Source organism: Macaca nemestrina, chromosome 1 (genome assembly GCF_043159975.1).
Source record: "Macaca nemestrina isolate mMacNem1 chromosome 1, mMacNem.hap1, whole genome shotgun sequence".
In the NCBI taxonomy this organism is placed as follows: Eukaryota; Metazoa; Chordata; class Mammalia; order Primates; family Cercopithecidae; genus Macaca; species Macaca nemestrina.
Genome location: NC_092125.1, coordinates 112,463,860 through 112,484,226, shown reverse-complemented (window position 1 = coordinate 112,484,226; position 20,367 = coordinate 112,463,860). Strand labels below are relative to the sequence as shown.

The window sequence follows — 20,367 nt, the reverse complement described above, 5'->3', positions numbered from 1 at the left end:
ACCTCATATTGTTGGGGGTTTTTTAATTCCTTTTCACATTTCAGAAGGTTTAATATTGTTACCTTCTTAAATATATGATCATTTCTTTTTCATCTACAATTCATTTGATAAGAGCAAAATTGGTTTAGAATTAATAGATTCTTGATACAATTGAAAGTAAAAATGAATTGCTTAAAACAAGGCCATGCTTGTCTATGTGCCTCTAACTTTCACTTCTAGTGATTACACTTCTTTGCCTATTATGAGACCACAGCACAGTGTCAGTCACCTTTACGTACTCAATCGATTCCACTCCACAGCCAGTCATTAGTGTTTGTTGCATTGTAGACACTGAAAATAAGAACAATAGAAATGAGCTCTGTGCTTTCTCTCTCACAACTGCCTCCTTTAATCCTGCATGTTCAGCTGAAATGAACTATTAAATGAGTGGAATAAAACTCTTGCTTTCTTTATGTATATGTTCTAGCTTTTTCAACTATGAAAATATAAAAACCTAGAATTACTGAGCCTTTATCTTACAAGTCAGAATCTTCCTAGGTCTGAGCCTCTTCTTGGTTGTTTATTACATCTTCCCAAAATGGTGAGTGATAGTAGATGTGTAGTTAGAAGAAAGGCAGAAAGAGCTAAAAGAGCTGTGTTTCATTCACTCAGTATCCAGGCAAAGGTCATTTTCAAAAGGAAACAGTTAGATCAACATGGCTGACATTATTTCTTGTTAATATCATTTTAGCTAATGACTCAAAGAATTTCACCCATAGAAATATCATTTGATCTTTGGTACCATTGGTACTGTTTGTATTAGTCACAGGCATAAATACCAACGCTGCTTCTTGCTCTTCACCATTTTTATCTTTTGCCTCCCAAAAATACCCACCTTGAGTTACATTTTTCTTTGGTCCTGCTACTCTATTTTTATTAGACTCATCCTAGTTCATTTTATGCCTGTAGGCCTTGGCCCATTAAACCCTTTAAATAATCGATTATGTACAAATGATCTTTTTTTTGATTCTCACTAGGACCCTGTTAATACCTTTGTGGTGGGTTGGGACATGCCAGCAGCTACCACTGTGCTAGTCGGTCCTCCACAGACTGAGAGGACAAAGAGTGATATGTTTCCTGTTGATTTATTCAGCTGTAGGACAGATTACAGAAGGTGAGGGTATTGGACTTAGAGACTAATGTTTTAGACGGGGACAGGTTTATGCAACTTTGCTATTTTTTTTTTCCTTTTGTCTGCCTTTGAAAAAGAAGGAAGAAAGCATGTATTTCGTTTCTAACTCTGTATTTGGTCCTTTAGTTAGGTATGTTAGCTGGGTTTTTTTTTATTTTTTGTTTTTTGTTTTTGAGATGGAGTCTCACTCTGTCACCCGGGCTGGAGTGCAGTGGCATGATCTCAGCTCACTGCAACCTCTGCCTCCTAGAGTCACGCAGTTCTCCTGCTTCAGCCTCGCAAGTAGCTGGGATTACAGACATGGGTCACCAAGCCCAGCTAATTTTTGTATTTTTAGTAGAGACGGGGTTTCACCATGTTGCCCATGCTGGTCTTGAACTCCCAACCTCAGGTGATCCATCTGCCTCAGCCTCCCAAAGTGCTGGGATTACAGGTGCGAGCCACCACGCCCGGCCAGGTATGTTAGCTGTTTTATTTTGTCTTTAAATGGTAACTGTAGTAATTAAACTATGTATAACACGTTGTAGTTGACAACATTAATTCATATATATTATCTCATTTATCTTCACAACCATCCAGAGATGAGGAGATGAAAACTCTTAAGACCTCCCAGCTTCCAAGTGGCAGAGCCAGTCCTCAAATTTATTGCCTAACCCAAATTCTGTTCTTCTTCACCCAGGCCACATTGCTTCCACATAGTTTCCCTTCAGTTGTAAGTAGTGCAAAAGTAGGACTCCAGAATCAATATCCTTCCAGAAACAGCTCAGTACATGAGAGGCAGTTGTGAGACTGGAAAGTAGATGGGACTAGACTGTGAGGGTCCATGCTTCCTTGCTGAGGCTTTGTATTTTCTTTCATTTCAGGATGGCAATGGCACGGAGAACAATGTTCCAGAAAGGGGAAGTGCATAACAAACCATCAGGTTTCTGGGGAATGATAAAAAGTGTTACCACTTCAGCACCAGGAAGTGAAAGTATCCTTTGTCTCTCTGCTTGATTCTTTTTCTCAACTGTGGACCAAGAGCAAAAGAAAAAAGTGGTATTGGGATAGTCCCTTCTAAGGTACCTGACTACATCAGAGTCCAAACTCCTAAGAGCTACTAGGCTTAGGAAATACCATGTGTACAGTCTTTCCAACTGTACACTTTCCAACTGTTGGTCTTTCCAACACCCGCACAAGATCATAAAATCATTGTCTTTGAGCTGAAGCAGTCCTAAAAAGTCAGTCTTTCCATTTCACAGATGAGAAAATAGACCCAGAGAGGTTAAGTCACACAGTGGTTTGTGGCAAAGCTAGAAATGTAACTGTGATCTCCTCTTCATAGTTCTTTCCACTACACTATTACATTTCTCAACTCTGGAAAACCACCATAAAGCATAATGGCTACCTAAAATAAATGGCTTGTATATGGGATGGTAAAGGCCCATTTCTAAAGTAATTAGTATTCCTAAACAATTTTTAAGTAGCTCTGCTTCTCCAGCGACATTTCAGTTTAAAGAATCAAGGAGAGGCTGGCACAGTGGCTCACCCCTGTAATCCCAGCACTTTGCAAGACTGAGGTGGGCAGATTACTTGAACCCAGGAGTTCAAGACGAGCCTGGGCAACATGGCAAAACCTCATCTCTACAAAATATGCAAAAATTAGCCAGGCCTAGTGGCATGTGCCTGTAGTCCCAGCTACTACAGGAGGCTGAGGTGGCAGGATTGTTTGAACTTAGGAGGCTGAGGTAGCAGTGAGCCCAGATCACACCACTGTACTCCTGCCTGGGCAACAGAGCTAGACCCTGTCTTAAACTAAGAAAGAATAAAGGAGATTTGATTAATAGATTAATAAATTGTTCTTCCTGACTGGTTATGATGTTGAACTACTTCCCAAATTATGTAACCAAATTTCTGTGTGGCTCTGGCACTATTAGGTCAAAACTTTGGGGAACTAAACATGAGATAGCATACTCGTGTTTCCTTCTCTGTCCCAGGGAAATACAGTTTCCCTTTTGCCTCAATTACAGAAAGATGTCTATTCTTGCTACAAATTATGATTTATGTCCTGGTGTCAAATGAAGATAAGATCAAAGAAAGGCAAGGTGATTGTGGAAGAGAAAGAAAAAGGATTAATTTAGATTTATTTAATCAAGAAACATTTATTTTGTATCTCCTATTTCCAGGCCGAGTGCTAAGTAATAAAATGATGACTACAGTACAGCCTTTCTCCTCAAGGAGCTTACCCTCTAATCATGGGAGAGACAGACATGTAACTAGTTAAACCATATTGTTTGGTGGCCTGAACCATGCCAGTAGTAGCCTCTATTCAAGAAGGAACTGAAGGGCACTTACTGATTTGGGTAATAGTGGGAAAAATCTGAGAGGAGAGAGTGTTTGGATTGAAGTATGTGCTTCTATTTTAGAAGGGGCTATATTTACTGTATTTATTACTTAAAAGTTTATAAAAGCCAATAAGGTTTGAACTGTGTTAGTGATGAGTCAACAAACATATCAGGATTATTTAACCTCCCTGAGTCCCTGTTCTCTAAATGGGAGAATAATAACTCTACCTGATTTAGTTATTGGAAAATAACATAGTGTAATGGAAAGAGCAGGCTTTGGAGGAAAAGAGGATCTGACTTTGCATCTCTGTCAATTAATCGTGTGACTTTGAGCAAGTTATTTAACTCTCTGAGCTTCACTTTCCTTATGTGCAAAATGGATAACACCATGGGATAAGACAATCCCATGAAGATAAGATATAAAAGAAGATAATGTTTGGAAAGAAGGTAATGTCTGTAAATCCTAGCCTATATTAGAACACAGTAAAGTATTAGTTCCCTTTTCTAACATTATAGTTATTCAGATAATATAGGACACAACTATGCTTTATTAGAGGTGTTATTATGTAACTATTTACAATCTTGAACATTACATTTGACTTAATCTAACTAGATAAATCAAAAAACAAATGAAACCATCTGTTTGAGCCGCTTGACTTAAGAGAAACTGAGTGGTAATTGTTTGGTGGTGATGCTCTTGATGGAGAAGCTTTTACACAGCTGCGTCAGAGGTTGGGAAAGTTGCTCTGAAGTAGCACTGCTGGCTGTGAAACAGGAAATTGAGAATACAGGCAATTCCTGGAATCCACTATAGGAAAAACCAAAAGTATATGCTTTCTCATTGCCATTTCTTGAAATTCCTATGTGATTTAAACCTTGATGCCCATTCTGTATCAGATCTTACTCTTATTCAACAGGAAGTGGATGCTTTGGAAGAACTAAGCAGGCAGCTTTTTCTGGAAACAGCTGATCTGTATGCTACCAAGGTACAGAGCAAGGAAACTGAAGTGTGGTTTTTACCATGTTGATTAAAGAGAGAACAAGACTAAATGGCTTTTTAGGTTTCTCTGTGGCCAAGCAAGAGATACCTCACAGCTTCAATATCAGCCAGGAAGCATTAGGGATAAGGGATCTTCACTCTTCATGAAATTGCTCCTATCACTAGCAAAATCCTTAATGGAACACTCTCAATAGTAGCAGTTGGTGGGATAGTCAGAAGAGGCTTTTCAACATTTAGGAAGGTGGCACGTACCACCTCCTACTAACCTGGGGTAAAGATGGTAGCTACTTTTATTCCTTTATAAGTTAGTGATATTTTAAAAGCAGTAGACACCTATCTGCCATGGATGGCCTAGCCCTGTTTTAAAGGATCCAGATCAGTAAGTGTCGAAACTGCAAGAAGTAACTTTCCTATGTACACCTAAAATAAAATATAATTTAAATATGCAAAATCTGTTAGTGAAGATTGCAAACTTTTAGTTCTTTTTTAGGATAACTTTACCGGAGTAACCTTATAGGATAGAAGTTAACATAGGCTTTGGAAACATAGACCTGAGCCTACTCACCAGCTGTATGACTTTGAGCAAGTTATTGAACCTCTCAAAGCCTCAATTTTCTCATCTGTAAAATTAAGATAATAGAACATATCTCACAAGAGTTGTATGAAGATTAAGTGGATAATGCATGTAAGATGTTTATTCCAGTCTCTGGCTAAAAGTAAGCATTCAACAAGTGTTGGCCATAACTACTATTATTAGTTTAATATTATTACAGTGTATGGTTTTTATTACTTAGCCTGAGCAGTGATTCATAGAGGGAAGAATACTTGTGTTGAATATAAATTTATATTTTGCTGAGAACCATGTTTTGTGTTTGTTTTCCCCCAGGAGAGAATAGAATACTCCAAAACTTTCAAGGGGAAATACTTTAATTTTCTTGGTTACTTTTTCTCTATTTACTGTGTTTGGAAAATTTTCATGGTAAGTGTGTTATTTTTAATTGTCAGAATTTAGATGTTTTTTCCTAGTAATGGCAGGGAGATAAGAGTGGATTTGACTGATATATTGAACTAAATTCCAAATGTGATTGAGTCAGCAGAGAGCATGATCTTTCACATCTCTGGGCTTCATTTGTTATCCTCTCTCCTTTTTAGATTACATAGAAAAGGGAGGTTGCATTTTTCTTCTGTCAGAAATTGTTAATAAGGCCTTATTTTATGAAATATCTAAATTGAGGCCGGGTGCAGTGGCTCATGCCTGTAATACCAGCACTTTGGGAGGCCAAGGCAGGTATATCACCTGAGGTCAGGAGTTCGAGAACAGCCTGACCAACATGGTGAAACCCCATCTCTACTAAAAATACAGAAATTAGCCAGGTGTGGTGGTGGACACTGTAACCCCAGCTACCCAGGAGGCTGAGGCAGGAGAATCACTTGAACCCTAGAGGTGGACGTTGCAGTGAGCTAAGATTACGCCACTGCACTCCAGCCTGGGGACAGAGTGAGACCCTATCTATCTATCTATCTATCTTATCTATCTATCTATCTATAGAGAGAGAGAGAGAGTGAACAATTCTTACTTTACATTCTCCTTTCTGTGTTACCCATGAGCACATGACTGTATATAACCTCAACTTCTACCTTCAGCTCAGAATTTACTTGTCCTTTTTAATAATGTGTATATCTAAAAAATTAAGTTCACAATAAATTCTAAAATGTATTTCCATAGATAAATTCATTTGCTGTACATATAGTTCTAATTATTTTGTGGTTTTCTCATAATATTTTTTATGTACAGTATTTGTGTTTACCTCTGACTTGGGTACTAATGGATTTCAATGTGATTACAGAAAAGGCTGATTTGACTTCCTAGTTTGATGACTTTCCTGCTGGGTTTGTATTTGTGCAAAGAGGAGTTTTGTCAGCTTGTTAGTTAATTTTTGATCAATGTAGATGAATGAGGATTTTCATTATATAAAGGATCTAGTGTTATAATAAATTGATGTCAGTACTACTCAGATGACATTTTAAAATCTGGATTCATTCAGTGGGAGAGAATGAATGAAGATAGTATGTTCAGTTAGCAAAGCTACTAAAAGGTATTTTCCTAAGATGCAGACTTTAGGGAAGCATGTCTTTTTTTGTTTTTTTATTTCGTTTTGTTTTGTTTTTAGATGAAGTCTCAGTCTGTCACCCAAGCTGTAATGCAGTAGTGTGATCTTGGCTCACTGCAACCTCTGCCTCCTGGGCTCAAGCAATTCTCCTGCCTCAGCCTCCCAAGTAGCTGGAATTACAAGCACGCACCAACATGCCCGGCTAACTTTTTTGTATTTCAGTAGACACAGGGTTTCACCATGTTGCCCAAGGTGGTTTCTAACTCCTGAGCTAGGCAATCTGCCCACCTCAGCCTCCCAAAGTGCTGGGACTACAGGTGTGAGCCATCGCACCTGGCCTAGAGAAGCATGTCTTTTTTTGGGGGGCGGGGGCGGAGATGGAGTCTCGCTCTGTTGCCTAGGCTGGAGTGCAGTGGCACGATCTCGGCTTGCTACAACCCCTCCGCCTTCTGGATTCAAGTGATTCCCCTGCCTTATCCTCCCATATCGGGGAACCAGCCCAATTTTTCAACGTAGGTTCTTTTCTATTTTCCCTAAGTGTCAGCTGGTCTGAGAAATAAAGGGAAAGAGTACAAAAGAGAGAAATTTTAAAGCTGGGTGTCTGGGTGAGACATCACATGTCAGCAGGTTCTGTGATGCCCGCTGAGCCGCAAAACCAGCAAGTTTTTATTAGTGATTTTTAAAGGGGTGGGAGTGTACAAATAGGGTGTGGGTCACAGAAATCACATGCTTCACAAGGCAGTAAAATATCACAAGGCAAATGGGGGCAGGGCGAGATCACAGGACTGGGGTGAAATTAAAATTGCTAATGAAGTTTCATGTCCCACTGGACACGCGTTGTCACTGATAACATCTTATCAGGACACAGGGTTTGAAAGCCAACAACCAGTCTTGACTAAAATTTACTAAGCAGGAATTTCCTCATCCTAATAGGCCTGGGATCCCTGCGGGAGACCGGGGCTTATTTCATCCCTTATCTGCAACTGTGTAAGACAGACACTCTCAGAGCGGCCATTTTAGAGGCCTACCCCTGGGAATGCATTCTCTTTCTCAGGGCTATTCCTTGCTGAGAAAAAGAATTCAGCAATATTTCTCCTTTTCGCTTTTGTAAGAAGAGAAATATGGCTCTATTCCGCCCAGCTCTCAGGCAGTCAGACGTACCAGTTATCTCCCTTGTTCCCTGAACATCGCTGTTACCTGTTCTTTTTTTAAGGTGCCCGGATTTCATATTGTTTAAACACACATGCTTTATGAACAATTTATGCAGTTAACGCAATCATCACAGGGTCCTGAGGTGACATACATCCTCAACTTACAAAGATGACAGGATTAAGAGATTAAAGACAGGCATAGGAAATCACAAGAGTATTGATTGGGGAAGTGATAAATGTCCATGAAATCTTCACAATTTATGTTCTTCTGCCATGGCTTCAGTGGGTCCCTCCGTTCAGGGTCCCTGACTTCCACAACTCTCCCAAGTAGCTGGGACTACAGGTGCGCACCACAACGCCCGGCTAATTTTTTGTATGTTTAGTAGAGATGGGATTTCACCATCTTGGCCAGGATGGTCTCCATCTCCTGACCTTGTGATCCATCTGTCTCAGCCTCCCAAAGTGCCACTGCGCCCAGCCAGCATGTCATTTTTTAACAGGTTTATTGGGGTATAACTGATACATAAACCAAACATATATTTATGTACAACTGGGTACATTTTGACATACATATATACCTATGCAACAACCATCATCACAGTCAAAACAGAGAACACATCCATCCATCACTGCCATAAGATTCCTGGTGTCCCTTCATAATGCCTCTCTCCCACACCTCTAGTCCCCAGACTGCCAATCTGCTTTGTCTCATTATATATTATTTTATATTTTCTAGAATGTTATGTAAGTAGAATCCTACAGTATGTATCCTTTTTCTGTCTGGCTTATTTTACTCAGCATGATTATTTTAAATTTTATCCATCTTATGATGTGTATTAGTAGTTTATTCCTTTGTATTGCTGAGTAGTGTTTCCATGGTTTGGATGTGCCACAATTTTGTTTGTCCATTCATCCAATGATGAATATTTAGTTGTTTCCATTTTGGAGATATTACAGATAAAGTTGCTGTGAACGTTTGTGTACAATTTTGTATATAGACGTGTGCTGTCTTTCTCTTGAGTAGGCACTTAGGAGTGGAACGTCTGGATCATATGGCAGATGTAATGTTTGACTTTTAAAGAAACAGGCAACTCTTTTCCAAAAACATTGTATCATTTACATTTCTACCTGCACTGTGTATGAGTTTCAGTTGTTCCACATCCTCACCAACACTCTGTATGGCCAGTCTTACTAATTTTAGACATTCTGATAGATATGAAGTGATATTGCATTGTGGTTTTAATTTATATTTTCTTAATGTCTAATGATATTGAGCATCTTTTCATGTGCTTATTTTCCACCGATTTTTTTTTTTTGGTGAATTATCTGTTCAAAAATTTTGCCAATTTTTTTTTAAATTTTAAGTTCTGAGGTACATGTGCAGGATGTGCAAGTTTGTTACATAGGTAAGTATGTGCCATGGTGATTTGCTGCACCTATCAACCCATCACCTAGGTATTAAGCCCAGCATCCATTAGCTATTTTCCCTGATGCTCTCTCTCTTCCACCCTCCCTGTGTCTGTGTGTTCACATTGTTCAGCTCCCACTTATAAGTGAGAACATGTGGTATTTGGTTTTCTGTTCCTGCATTAGTTTGATGAGGATGATGGCTACTTATTACTGCCCCAATTTCAGAACTCGTTATGGGTCTACTCAGGTATTCAACTTCTTCCTGGTTCAGTCTTGGGAGGATGTATGTGTCCAAGAATTTATCCATTTCTTCTAGATTTTCTAGTTTATTTGCATAGAGGTGTTTATAGTATTCTCTGATGGTTATTTGTATTTCTGTGGGACATCAGGTGATGTCCCCTTTATCATTTTTTATTGTGTCTGTTTGATTCTTCTTTTCTTCTTTATTAGTCTAGTAGTGGTCTATTTTATTAATCTTTCCAAAAAGTGGCTCCTGGATTCGTAGATTTTTTTGAAGGGTTTTTCATATCTCTATCTCCTGCAGTTCCACTGTGACCTTGGTTATTTCTTATCTTCTGCTAGCTTTGGGGTTTGTTTGCTCTTGGTTCTCTAGTTCTTTTAGTTGTGATGTTAGGGTGTTGATTGGAGATCTTTCTAGCTTTTTGATGTGGGCGTTTAGTGCTATCCATTTCCCTCTTAACACTGCTTTAGCTGTGTCCTAGAGATTCTGGTATGTTGTCTCTTTGTTCTCATAGTGTCATATAACTTCTTGATTTCTGCCTTAATTTCATTATTTACCGAGGAGACATTCAGGAGCAGGTTGTTCAATTTTCATGTAGTTGTGTAGTTTTGAGTTAGTTTCTTAGTCTTGAGTTCTAATTTGATTGTCCTGTGGTCTGAGAGACTGTTTGATTTCAATTCTTTTGCATTTGCTGAGGAGTATTCTACTTTCAATTATGTGATCAATTTTAGAGTAAGTGCCATGTGGCACCAAGAAGAATGTACATTCTATTGTTTTTGGGTAGAGAGTTTTGTAGATATTTATCAGGTCCACTTGATCTAGAACTGAGTTCAAGTCCTAAATATACTTGTTAATTTTCTGTCTCAGTGATCTAACATTGACAGTGGGGTGTTAAAGTCTCCCACTATTATTATGTGGGAGTATAAGTATCTTTGTAGGTCTCTAAGAACTTGTTTTATAAATCTGGGTGCTCCTGTATTGGGTGTATGTATATTTAGGATAGTTAGCTCTTGTTGAATTGAACCCTTCAGCATTATGTAAAGCCCTTCTTTGTCTTTTTTGATCTTTGTTGGTTTAAAGTCTGTTTTGTCAGAAACTAGGATTGCAACCCCTGCTTTTTTTTTTTTTTTCTTTCCATTTGCTTGGTAAATTTTCCTCCGTCCCTTTATTTTGATCCTGTGTGTGTCTTTGCACGTGAGATGGGTCTCCTGAATACAGTACACCAATGGGTCTTGACTCTATCCAGTTTGCCATTCTGTGTCTTTTAATTTGGGCATTTAGCACATTTACATTTAAGGTTAATGTTGTTATGTGTGATTTGATCCTGTCATCATGATGCTAGCTGGTTATTTTGCAGACTTGTTATTGTAGTTGCTTCATAGTGTCATTGCTTTGTGTACTTCAGTGTGTTTTTGTAGTGGCTGGTAATAGTTTTTCCTTTCCATATTTAGCTCTTCCTTCAGGAGTTCTTGCAAGGTGGTGATGAGTTGCCTCAGCATTTGCTTGTCTGGAAAGGATTTTATTTCGCTTTCACTTATGAAGCTTAGTTTGGTGAGACAGGAAATTATGGGTTGGAAATTCTTTTCTTTAAGAATGTTGAATATTAGCTTCCAGTTGCTTCTGGCTTGTAGGGTTTCCACTGAGAAGGCCACTGTTAGTCTGATGGGCTTCCCTTTGTAGGTGACCTGTCCTTTCTCTCTGGCTGCCCTTAACATTTTTTCCTTCATTTTGACCTTGGAGAATCTGATGATTATGTGTCTTGGGGTTGATCTTCTCATGGAGTATTTTACTGAAGTTCTCTGGATTTCTGAATTTGAATGTTGGCCTGTCTTGCTAGGTTGGAGAAGTTCTGGCCTGTCTCGCTAGGTTGGGGAAGTTCTGGATGATATCCTGAAGTATGTTTTCCAACTTGAAATTTGGTTCTGTTCTCCCCATCTCTTCCAGGTACCCTGATCAGCCATAGGTTCGGTATTTTTACATAATCCCATAGTTCTCAGAGGTTTTGTTCATTCCTTTTCACTCTTTTTTCTCTAACCTTGTCTGCCTGTCTTATTTCAGCAAGATAGTTGTCAAGCTCTGAGATTCTTTCCTCTGCTTGGTCTCTTCAGCTGTTAATACTTGTGGTTGCATTGTGAATTTCACATTGTGTTTTTCAGCTCCATCAGGTTGTTTATGTTCCTCTTTAAACTGGTTATTCTGGTTAACAGCTCCTATAATGTTTTATCATGGTTCTTGGCTTCTTTGCATTGGGTTAGAACATTACTCCTTTTGTTCAGCGAAGTTTGTTACTGCCTACCTTCTAAAGCCTACTTCTGTCAGTTCATCCATCTCAGCCTCAGCCTCAGCCCAGTTCTGTGCCCTTGCTGGAGAGGTGTTGTGATCATTTGGAGGAGAAGAGGCACTCTGGGGTTTTTGAGTTTTCACCATTTTTGTGTTGATTCTTTCTCGTCATCCTCAGTTTATCTACCTTTGATTTTTGAGGCTGCTGACCTTTGGATGGGGTTTGTGTGGGGTCTTTTTTTGTTGATGATGTTGTTGTTGCTTTCTGTTTGTTTTTAACAGTCAGGCCTCTCTTCTGTAGGGCTGCTGCCATTTGTTGGGGGTCGAATCCATACTCTACTCACCTGGGTCCCTCTTGCATCTGGAGGTATCACCAGTGGAGGCTGCAGAACAGCAAAGATGGCAGCCTGCTCCTTCCTCTGGGAGGAAGCACTGACCTGATGCCAGCAGGAATGTTCCTGTATAAGGTGTCTGGTGACCCCTGATTACAGGGGTCTCACCTAGTAAGGAGGCATGGGCTCAGGGACCTGCTTAAGGAAGCACTCTGACTGCCCCTTGGCAGAGCAGGTGTGCTGCACTGAAGGGACTCCCCCTCCTCTGGACTGCCCAGACCCTTCAGAGGCAGCAGGCAGGAAAGACTAAGCCTTCTGAACCACGAAGACGTTAGCCACCCCTACCCCTGCGGGCTCCTTCCCAGAGAGATCAGTTCTGCCCATAAACCCCTACCTGGAGTTGCTGACATTTCTGCAGGGAGGCCCTGCCTAGTGAGGAGGAATGGATCCAAGTCCCACCTAAAGAAGCAGTCGGGCCACAGTCTGCCACAGCCACTGTGCTGTGCTGTGGGGAGTTCCTCCTGGTCCAAACCACATATTCTCCCCAGCACTGGCAGGGAAAAAAGGGCAGACTGGACCCACAGTGATGGCGGCCATCCCACGAACTTGGTCATCTTAGGCAATCTCCAGTCTCCTGCTGTTGGCTGCAACCTCAGTGGCCACTGAGCATCTGGGCAGCTCTGTGCTTGGGATCCAAGGCCCTGTTGGTGTGAGCTCACGAGGGGATCTCCTGATCCACAGGTTGCACAGATCTGTGGAAGAAGAATGGTTTCCTAGGCAGGGTGCCACAATCCCTCACCGCCTTCCTTGGTTGGGGGTGGGAACTCCCCTTGCCCTGTGTGGCTCCCAGGTGGGGCTGTTGCACTACCCTGCTTTTCCTCACTGTCCGTGGGTCGTGCCCACTGCCTAGTCAGTCCCAGTGGGAGAACCTGGTTACCTCAGCCTGAAAGTGCAGCATTCACTTGCTGTTTTCATTCTTGATAGTAGCGGCCAACAGCAGCTCCTTCTAGTTGGCCATCTTGGCCCCTCCTGCGACCTTGCCAGTGTTTTAATTAAGTTGTTCCTTTCCTCTGTTCTTCCTTCCTTCCTTCTTATCCTTTTTCTCCTGCTGCTCCTCCAGTCTTATAAAACCTTCAGTACAAAGTTGAATAGAAGTGGTAGGAATAGTCATCCTACCCTTATTCCTGATCTTAGGGAGATAGCATCCAGTCTCACCATTCATTATGATGTTAGGTGTTCCCTAGATGCCCTTTATCAGGTTGAGGAAGTTCCATTCTAATCATAGTTTATTGAGTATTGTTAGTCATGAAAAGGTGTTGGATTTTGTTAAATGCTTTTTCTGCATCTATTGAGATGATCAAGGTTTTTCTTTTTTAGTCTGCTGTAGTTATTTACTTAATTTTTGAATATTAAACCAATCTTGCATTCCTAGAATAAACCTCACTTAGTCATGGTAAATTATCATTTTTCTATTTTGTTAGATTCAATTTGCTAAATTTTTTTTTTTTTTTTTTTTTTTTGAGACGGAGTCTCGCTCTGTCGCCCAGGCTGGAGTGCAGTGGCCGGATCTCAGCTCACTGCAAGCTCCGCCTCCCGGGTTCACGCCATTCTCCTGCCTCAGCCTCCCGAGTAGCTGGGACTACAGGCGCCCACCACCTCGCCCAGCTAGTTTTTTGTATTTTTTTAGTAGAGACGGGGTTTCACCGTGTTAGCCAGGATGGTCTCGATCTCCCGACCTCGTGATCCGCCCGTCTCGGCCTCCCAAAGTGCTGGGATTACAGGCTTGAGCCACCACGCCCGGCCTCAATTTGCTAAAATTATGTTAAGAATATTTGCATTGTCTGAGCATGTTGGCTCACACCTGTATTTCCAGTACTTTGGGAGGCTGAAGCAGGCGAACTGCTTGAGGTCAGGAATTCAAGACCAGCCTGGGCAACATAGCAAGACCTCATCTCAGCAAAACAATAAAAATTAACTGAATGTGGTGGCATGCCTGTATCCCCAGCTACTCAGGAGGCTATGGTGGGAGGATCACTTGAGCCCAGAAGTCCAAGGCTGCAATGAGCAATTATCACACTACTGCACTCCAGCTTGAGTGACAGAGGGAGACTCTTGTCTCAAAAAAAAAAAAAAAAATGCCTCCATATGTATGAGGATATTGGACTATAGTTTTCTTTTCTCATAATGTCTGTATTTGGTTTTGGTGTCAAAGTAATGCTTACTGACCTTAGAGAATGAGTTGAGAAGTACTGCCTCCTCTTTCAGTTAGTGGAAAAGTTTGTGTGGAGTTGTTATTTCTCCCCTAAATGTGTTGTAGAGTTTGTCAATAAAGCTGTCTGGGCCTGTAGTTTTCTTTGCAGGAAGATTTTTTTTTAACTACCAATTCTTTTTTTTTTTTTAAGATACAGGGTTTATGCAGGTTATCTATTCTTGAGTGAGCTCTTGCAATTTGAGTCTTAAGGAATTTGTCTATTTTTATTGAAGTTGTTTATTGGCATGATATTGCTCATAATATTATCTTACTATCCTTTTAATATCTAGGACCTGTAGAGACTTCTTTTTTTCATATAACAGGTTTATTGAAATATAATTCTCATACAATACAATATACTCATTTAGTGTACAATGCAGTGGTTCTTAATATATTCATAGTTTTATAACCATTACTACAATTTTTGAACATTTTTATTAAGCCAAAAAGAAATTCCATACTCATTAGCAGTCATTCCCCATTTCCCTCCAATTCCCACTCCCCCAGCCCTTAGCAACCACTAATCTATTTTCTGTCTCTATAGATTTTCGTATTCTGAATGTTTCATATAAATGGAATCACATAATTTATATTGTTTTATGATTGACTTCTCTCATTTAGCATAATGGAGTTTGGGGGGCTTTTTAAATGTAATTTTTAAAAGTATATATATTTTTTTCATAGAGACGGGTCTCACTATATTGTCCAGGCTGGTCTTAAACTCCTGGGCTCAAGTGATCCTCTTGCCTCAGCCTCCCACAGTGCTGAGCTTACAGGCATGAGCCACTGTACCCAGCCCCAGCATAATGTTTTTAAGGTACATCCATGTCATAGTGTCTTTCAGTACTTCATTCCTGGCCAGGCACAGTGGCTGATGCCTGATGCCTGTAATCCCAACACTTTGGGAGGCCGAGGAAGGAGGATCACTTGAGCTCAGGAGTTTGAGACTATCCTGAGAAACAAAGGGAGACCCCATTCTTTACCCCTCCCTCCCTGACACACACACACAATTAATAGGGCATAAAGGCACAAGCTTATGGCCCCAGCTACTTGGCAGGCTGAGCGGGGAGGATTGCTTGAGCCTGGGAAGTTGAAGCTGCAGTGAGCCGTGATTGTGCCACCGCACACCAGCAGGCAACAGAGCAAGACTGTCTTTAAAAAAAAAAAAAAAAAAAAATTAATTATTTTCTATGGCTGAATAATATGTTTCATTTTATAGATATACCACATTTTTTATCCATTTATTAGTTGATGTACATTAGGATTGTTTCCACTTTTGGGCCGTTATCAATAATGCTGATGTGAACATTTGTGTATAAGTTTTTTGTTTTTGTTTTGAGACAGAGTGTCACTCTGTTGCCCAGGCTGGAGTACAGTGGGGTGATCTCAGCTCACTTCAATCTCTGCCTCCTGGGTTCAAGCGATTCTCCTGCCTCAGCCCCCTGAGTAGCTGGGATTACAGGTGCATACCACCATGCCTGGATGATTTTTCTATTTTTAGTAGAGTCAGAGTTTCACCATGTTGGCCAGGCTGGTCTCAACTCCTGACCTCAGGTGATCCACCAGCCTTGGCCTCCCAAAGTGGGATTACAGCCATGAACCACCATGCCCGACCTCATGTATAAGTTTTTATGTGATATATGTTTTAATTTCTCTTACGTGTATATCTAGGGGTAGAATTGCTGTGTCATATGCTAAGTATATGTTTAACCTTTTAATTTATTTATTTATTGAGACGGAGTCTCGCTCTGTCGCCCAGGCTGTAGTGCAGTGGCGTGATCTCAGCTCACTGCAACCTCTGCCTCTCAGGTTCAAGCAGTTCTCCGCTCAGCCTCCCAAGTAACTGAGATTACAGACACATGCAACTACGCCCGGCTAATTTTTTTGTATTTTTAATAGAGACAGGGTTTCACCATATTGGCCAGGCTGGTCTTGAACTCCTAACCTCGTGATCCGGCTGCCTCAGCTTCTCAAAGTGCTAGGATTACAAGCATGAGCCACTGCGACCGGCCTATGTTTAACCTTTTAAAGGACTACCAGACTTTCCCAAAACAGCAGCAACAGTTTACATTCCTGTCAGCAGGGGATGCATGTTCCTATTTCTCCACATCCTCACCAACTTGTTATTAACTTTTTTATTATAGCCATCCTCATGGGTGTGACAGTGCTGTCTCTCTTGTTCTTAATATTGGTAACTTGTGACTTCCCTCTTTTGTCTTTATCAGTCTAGTAGAAGTTTATTGATTTTATTGAACTTTTCAAAGAACCAACCACTGGGTTAGTTTTCTCTCATTTTCTGCTATTTCATTGATTTCTGGTCTTTGTTATTTCCTTTCTTCTGCTTATTTTGAGTCTTTTTTTTCTAATTTCTCAAGATGGAAACTAAGATCATTGATTGGAGACCTTTGCTGATGTAGGGGTTTTAATGCTGTACATTTATTGCTATGTACTGCTGTACTAGATCTCACAAATTTTAATGAATCGTATTTCTCATTCAATTCAAAATGCTTTCTAATTTCCCTTTGATTTCTTCTCTGATTCATGGGTGATTTAGAAGTGTGTGATAAAATATTTGAGGATCTTCCAAATATTATTCTCTAATTGATTTCTAATTTAATTTCATGTGGTCTAAGAACATGTTTTGTATGATATGAATCTTTTAAATTATTGACCTGTTTTCTGTCCCAGATAGAATATGGTGATAAATGTCCTACATGTATGTGAGTAGAATATGTATTCTGCTCTTGTTGGCAGGAGTGTTCTATAAATGTCAATTACGTCAAATTGATTGATGGTATTTATTAGAGTTTCTGACTAATTCTATTAATTATTGAGAGAGGGGATCCACCTATTGTTGTGGATTTGTCCATTTTTTTATTTCTATCAGTTTTGCTTTATGTATTTTGAAGCTCTGTCATTAGGTATATAAACATTTAGAATCATTATGTACCCCTTATTGAAATGATCCTGTTATCATTCTGAAATGTCCCTTTTAATACCTGGCAGTATTTTTGCTATGAAGTCTACTTTGTCTGGCATTAATATAGACATTCTGGCTTTCTTTTAATGATTAGTGTTAGCATAATATATTTTTCCACCCTTTTACTTTTAACCTATTTGTATATTTATTAAAGTGGGCTTTTCGTAAGGAATATATAGTTGGGTCTTGCATTTTTATCCAATCTAACAATCTCTGCCATTTTGTTGACATGTTTAGACCAAAGATCAGCAATCTATAGCCCACAGGCCAAACCTAACCACTGCCTGCCTTTGGAAATAAAGTTTTATTGGAACACAGCCAAGTCCATTCATTTGTGTATTGTCTGTGGCTGCTGTCACACTCCAGTGGCAGAGTTTGCTCACCTATTATGCAGACCATTTACATTTCATGTGATTATTGATGTGGTTGGATTTTTTTTTATGTGGTTGGATTTTAAACTACTGTGTTGCTATTTCTTTTCATTGGTCCCATCTGTTCTTTTCTCCCTTTTTCCTTTTTTTAAACTGCCATCTTGGGGATTAATTGGGTATTTTTCATTATTCCATTTGATATCGTTTGTTGACTTATTAGCTGTAACTCTTTTTTTATTATTATTTTAGTATTTGCTGTTAGAGCATTCAGAAAATAACCACAAGGAATGACCCTAGGATGTCTTGATTCTCTTAATCTGACTCAAGCTACCAGAATGTTACCTTTCTGGCTCCTGATAAATTAAGGCATACTGCCATAGCTTTATTTCCCTTGACTGTTTACAGAAAAGAAAGATGGAGTAAATAGGGACTTTTGTTTGCCTATATATGAGTATCCAAAATAGATTTCCTATATATGATTTGGATTAAGAGTAGAACTGCATTTTTAGGAGCATTGACCTGTAAGATATAGTGATTAATTCATTAGTTTGAGTCACTTTTTGAAACAGTAAGTGATTGTTAAGATGCTCCAATGTAAAAATCTGCATCTTTGCAGGCTACCATCAATATTGTTTTTGATCGAGTTGGGAAAACGGATCCTGTCACAAGAGGCATTGAGATCACTGTGAATTATCTGGGAATCCAATTTGATGTAAGTGTTATATCAGGATTCAAGATCCTGGTTTGTCATGTTTCTTTCTCTTTTATCTGCTATAACTTATCATTGTTAAGATTCTAATTTGTATGCTTTAGGTACTTGCTTCTGCTTTTGTTCTTCCCATTCACCTCTGTATATTTTGACGTATTCATATGGAAAATTTTTATATTTTGATATATTCACATGGAAAATTTGTAAAAGGCCAAGATTCTCTGTCTTAACATAAAGCCAGAAGTAATGACTGATACTTAATATTGTCATGGATGCTGATTATTTCTACAGCTGCTCCTCTGCTTCTCTATAGCCAGCTACCAGTTTACCATTTTCTCCCCACCAAAGTATTCAAATACTTCCCTCTGTGATTCTTGATGAGCTCTTCAAACGTACAACTCACCTTTGATGCCCCAGTGGAAAATTAACTACTAATTAGTGTTCCGTGTTAGAGCTGAAATGATTTCTGCTGTTAGAAATGATCTTTATCAATTAATGTGGACCTAGGGCTAAAGATGGTAACTGTCACTTCTGTACAAAGTTTTTTTTTAAATTGGCTTTTTACTGTTTCACAATACCACTGTCATAAATACACCCTTGTCGTAATTGAAGTTCAGTGTATTTATTCATAAACCAGAGCCAATGACTCAGGCTGAATAGCACTTTAATGGTAAGACCAATGTCATATAATAGTCCCAGTATAGGCCATTTAGCTGTGCTGTCAACCTAGCCACAGACTGCATGCTACCCCCAGCCATCCATCCCAGCCAGACATGCCCCTGATCTCAAAAGGACTTGGATAAAATGAAAATGCACCAGAGCAAACTGAGCCCCAATCCTTGAGAAACAGCTCAATGTACATGTTTCTTGATGCTAGATCAATTGTATATCCTCTTTGAGTGTGAAGGAGCATGGTATCTGTATCTTTTATTCAAGTAGTATATAAATTATATTAAGTATGCTTTACAGGCCAGGCACTACTGTGGCTCACATCTGTAGTCCCAGCACTTTGAGAGGCCGAGACAGATCACTTGAGTCCAGGAGTTCAAGACTAGCCTGGGCAACATGGTGAAACCCCATCTCTAGAAAAAATATAAAAATTGGTTGGATATGGTGGCATGCACCGGTAGTCCCAGCTACGCAGGAGGCTGAAGCAGGAGGATCACTTGAACCGGGGAGGCAGAAGTTGCAGTGAGCTGAGATAGTGCCACTGCACTCTATTCTGGGCAATAGAGTGAGACCCCTGTCTCAAAAAACAACAAAAAGTATGCTTTGCTATTGTTGCATTTGTGTTTTCTTAAGTGTTTTACTGGGCTGAGTTTTTAGCAATGCTTCTCCTTTTCTGTACTTTCTGAGGATACTTAGATGGTCATGTGTATATTCCATCTACAATTCATCTGTTTATGCCATATTTTGTAATTCTGAATAACAAATCTTTTAGATGTTAGTAATAGCAGCTCCCTTGCAGATACTTTTCAGAACTGAATCAAACACAGGGTCCCAAAACTCCTTCTCACTATGAAGCAATGCAGGAGGAGAAAAAGGTATCATGTGGTTCCAGTGAAATTCAGCTATTTCCTAGAATTTAGCTGAGAATGTCTATATATTCCTTTATTATAAAAAGAAAGATTCCTTGAAGTTTTGGTGGTTAGGGAACTATTATTCATAGACACTGAAAGTAATCAAGCTATTATTTACTTTCCTTTTAATTCCTGCTTTTCATTTATCACAGTAAAACTGTATCATTAGTTCTGTTTCTTCTGATTTATTAGTGTTATTTTTATCACTCCTCGGTACTTGCTGCCAGGCATGGTGACTCATGCCTGTAATACCAACACTTTGGGAGGCTGATATGGGAGTATTGCTTGAGCCCAGGAGTTTGAGACCAGCCTGAACTACATAGCAAGACCCTGGCTCTAAAAAAAAAATTTTTTTTAATTTTAAGGTTTAATTAAGTCTGCTAATTAAGATATCTACTGCAGTCTTTCTGTAGTTGTTTTATTTGCCACTTACTTGATTTCCTCTCTCCCTTAAGA

At 39.7% G+C, this 20,367-nt stretch overlaps 1 protein-coding gene across 2 annotated transcripts in view; it reads left to right on the top strand.

Moving 5' to 3' along the window:
* The window catches only part of LOC105479029 (G protein-coupled receptor 89A), a 55,154-nt gene that overhangs the window by 32,331 nt on the left and 2,456 nt on the right, over positions 1-20,367 (top strand). For both annotated transcript variants that reach the window (XM_011736795.3, XM_024792034.2), the window contains exons 8-11: positions 2,035-2,144; positions 4,393-4,481; positions 5,382-5,474; positions 18,239-18,334. In XM_011736795.3, coding sequence (XP_011735097.1) covers positions 2,035-2,144; positions 4,393-4,481; positions 5,382-5,474; positions 18,239-18,334 — 388 coding nt within the window. The remainder of the gene's footprint in view (positions 1-2,034; positions 2,145-4,392; positions 4,482-5,381; positions 5,475-18,238; positions 18,335-20,367) is intronic.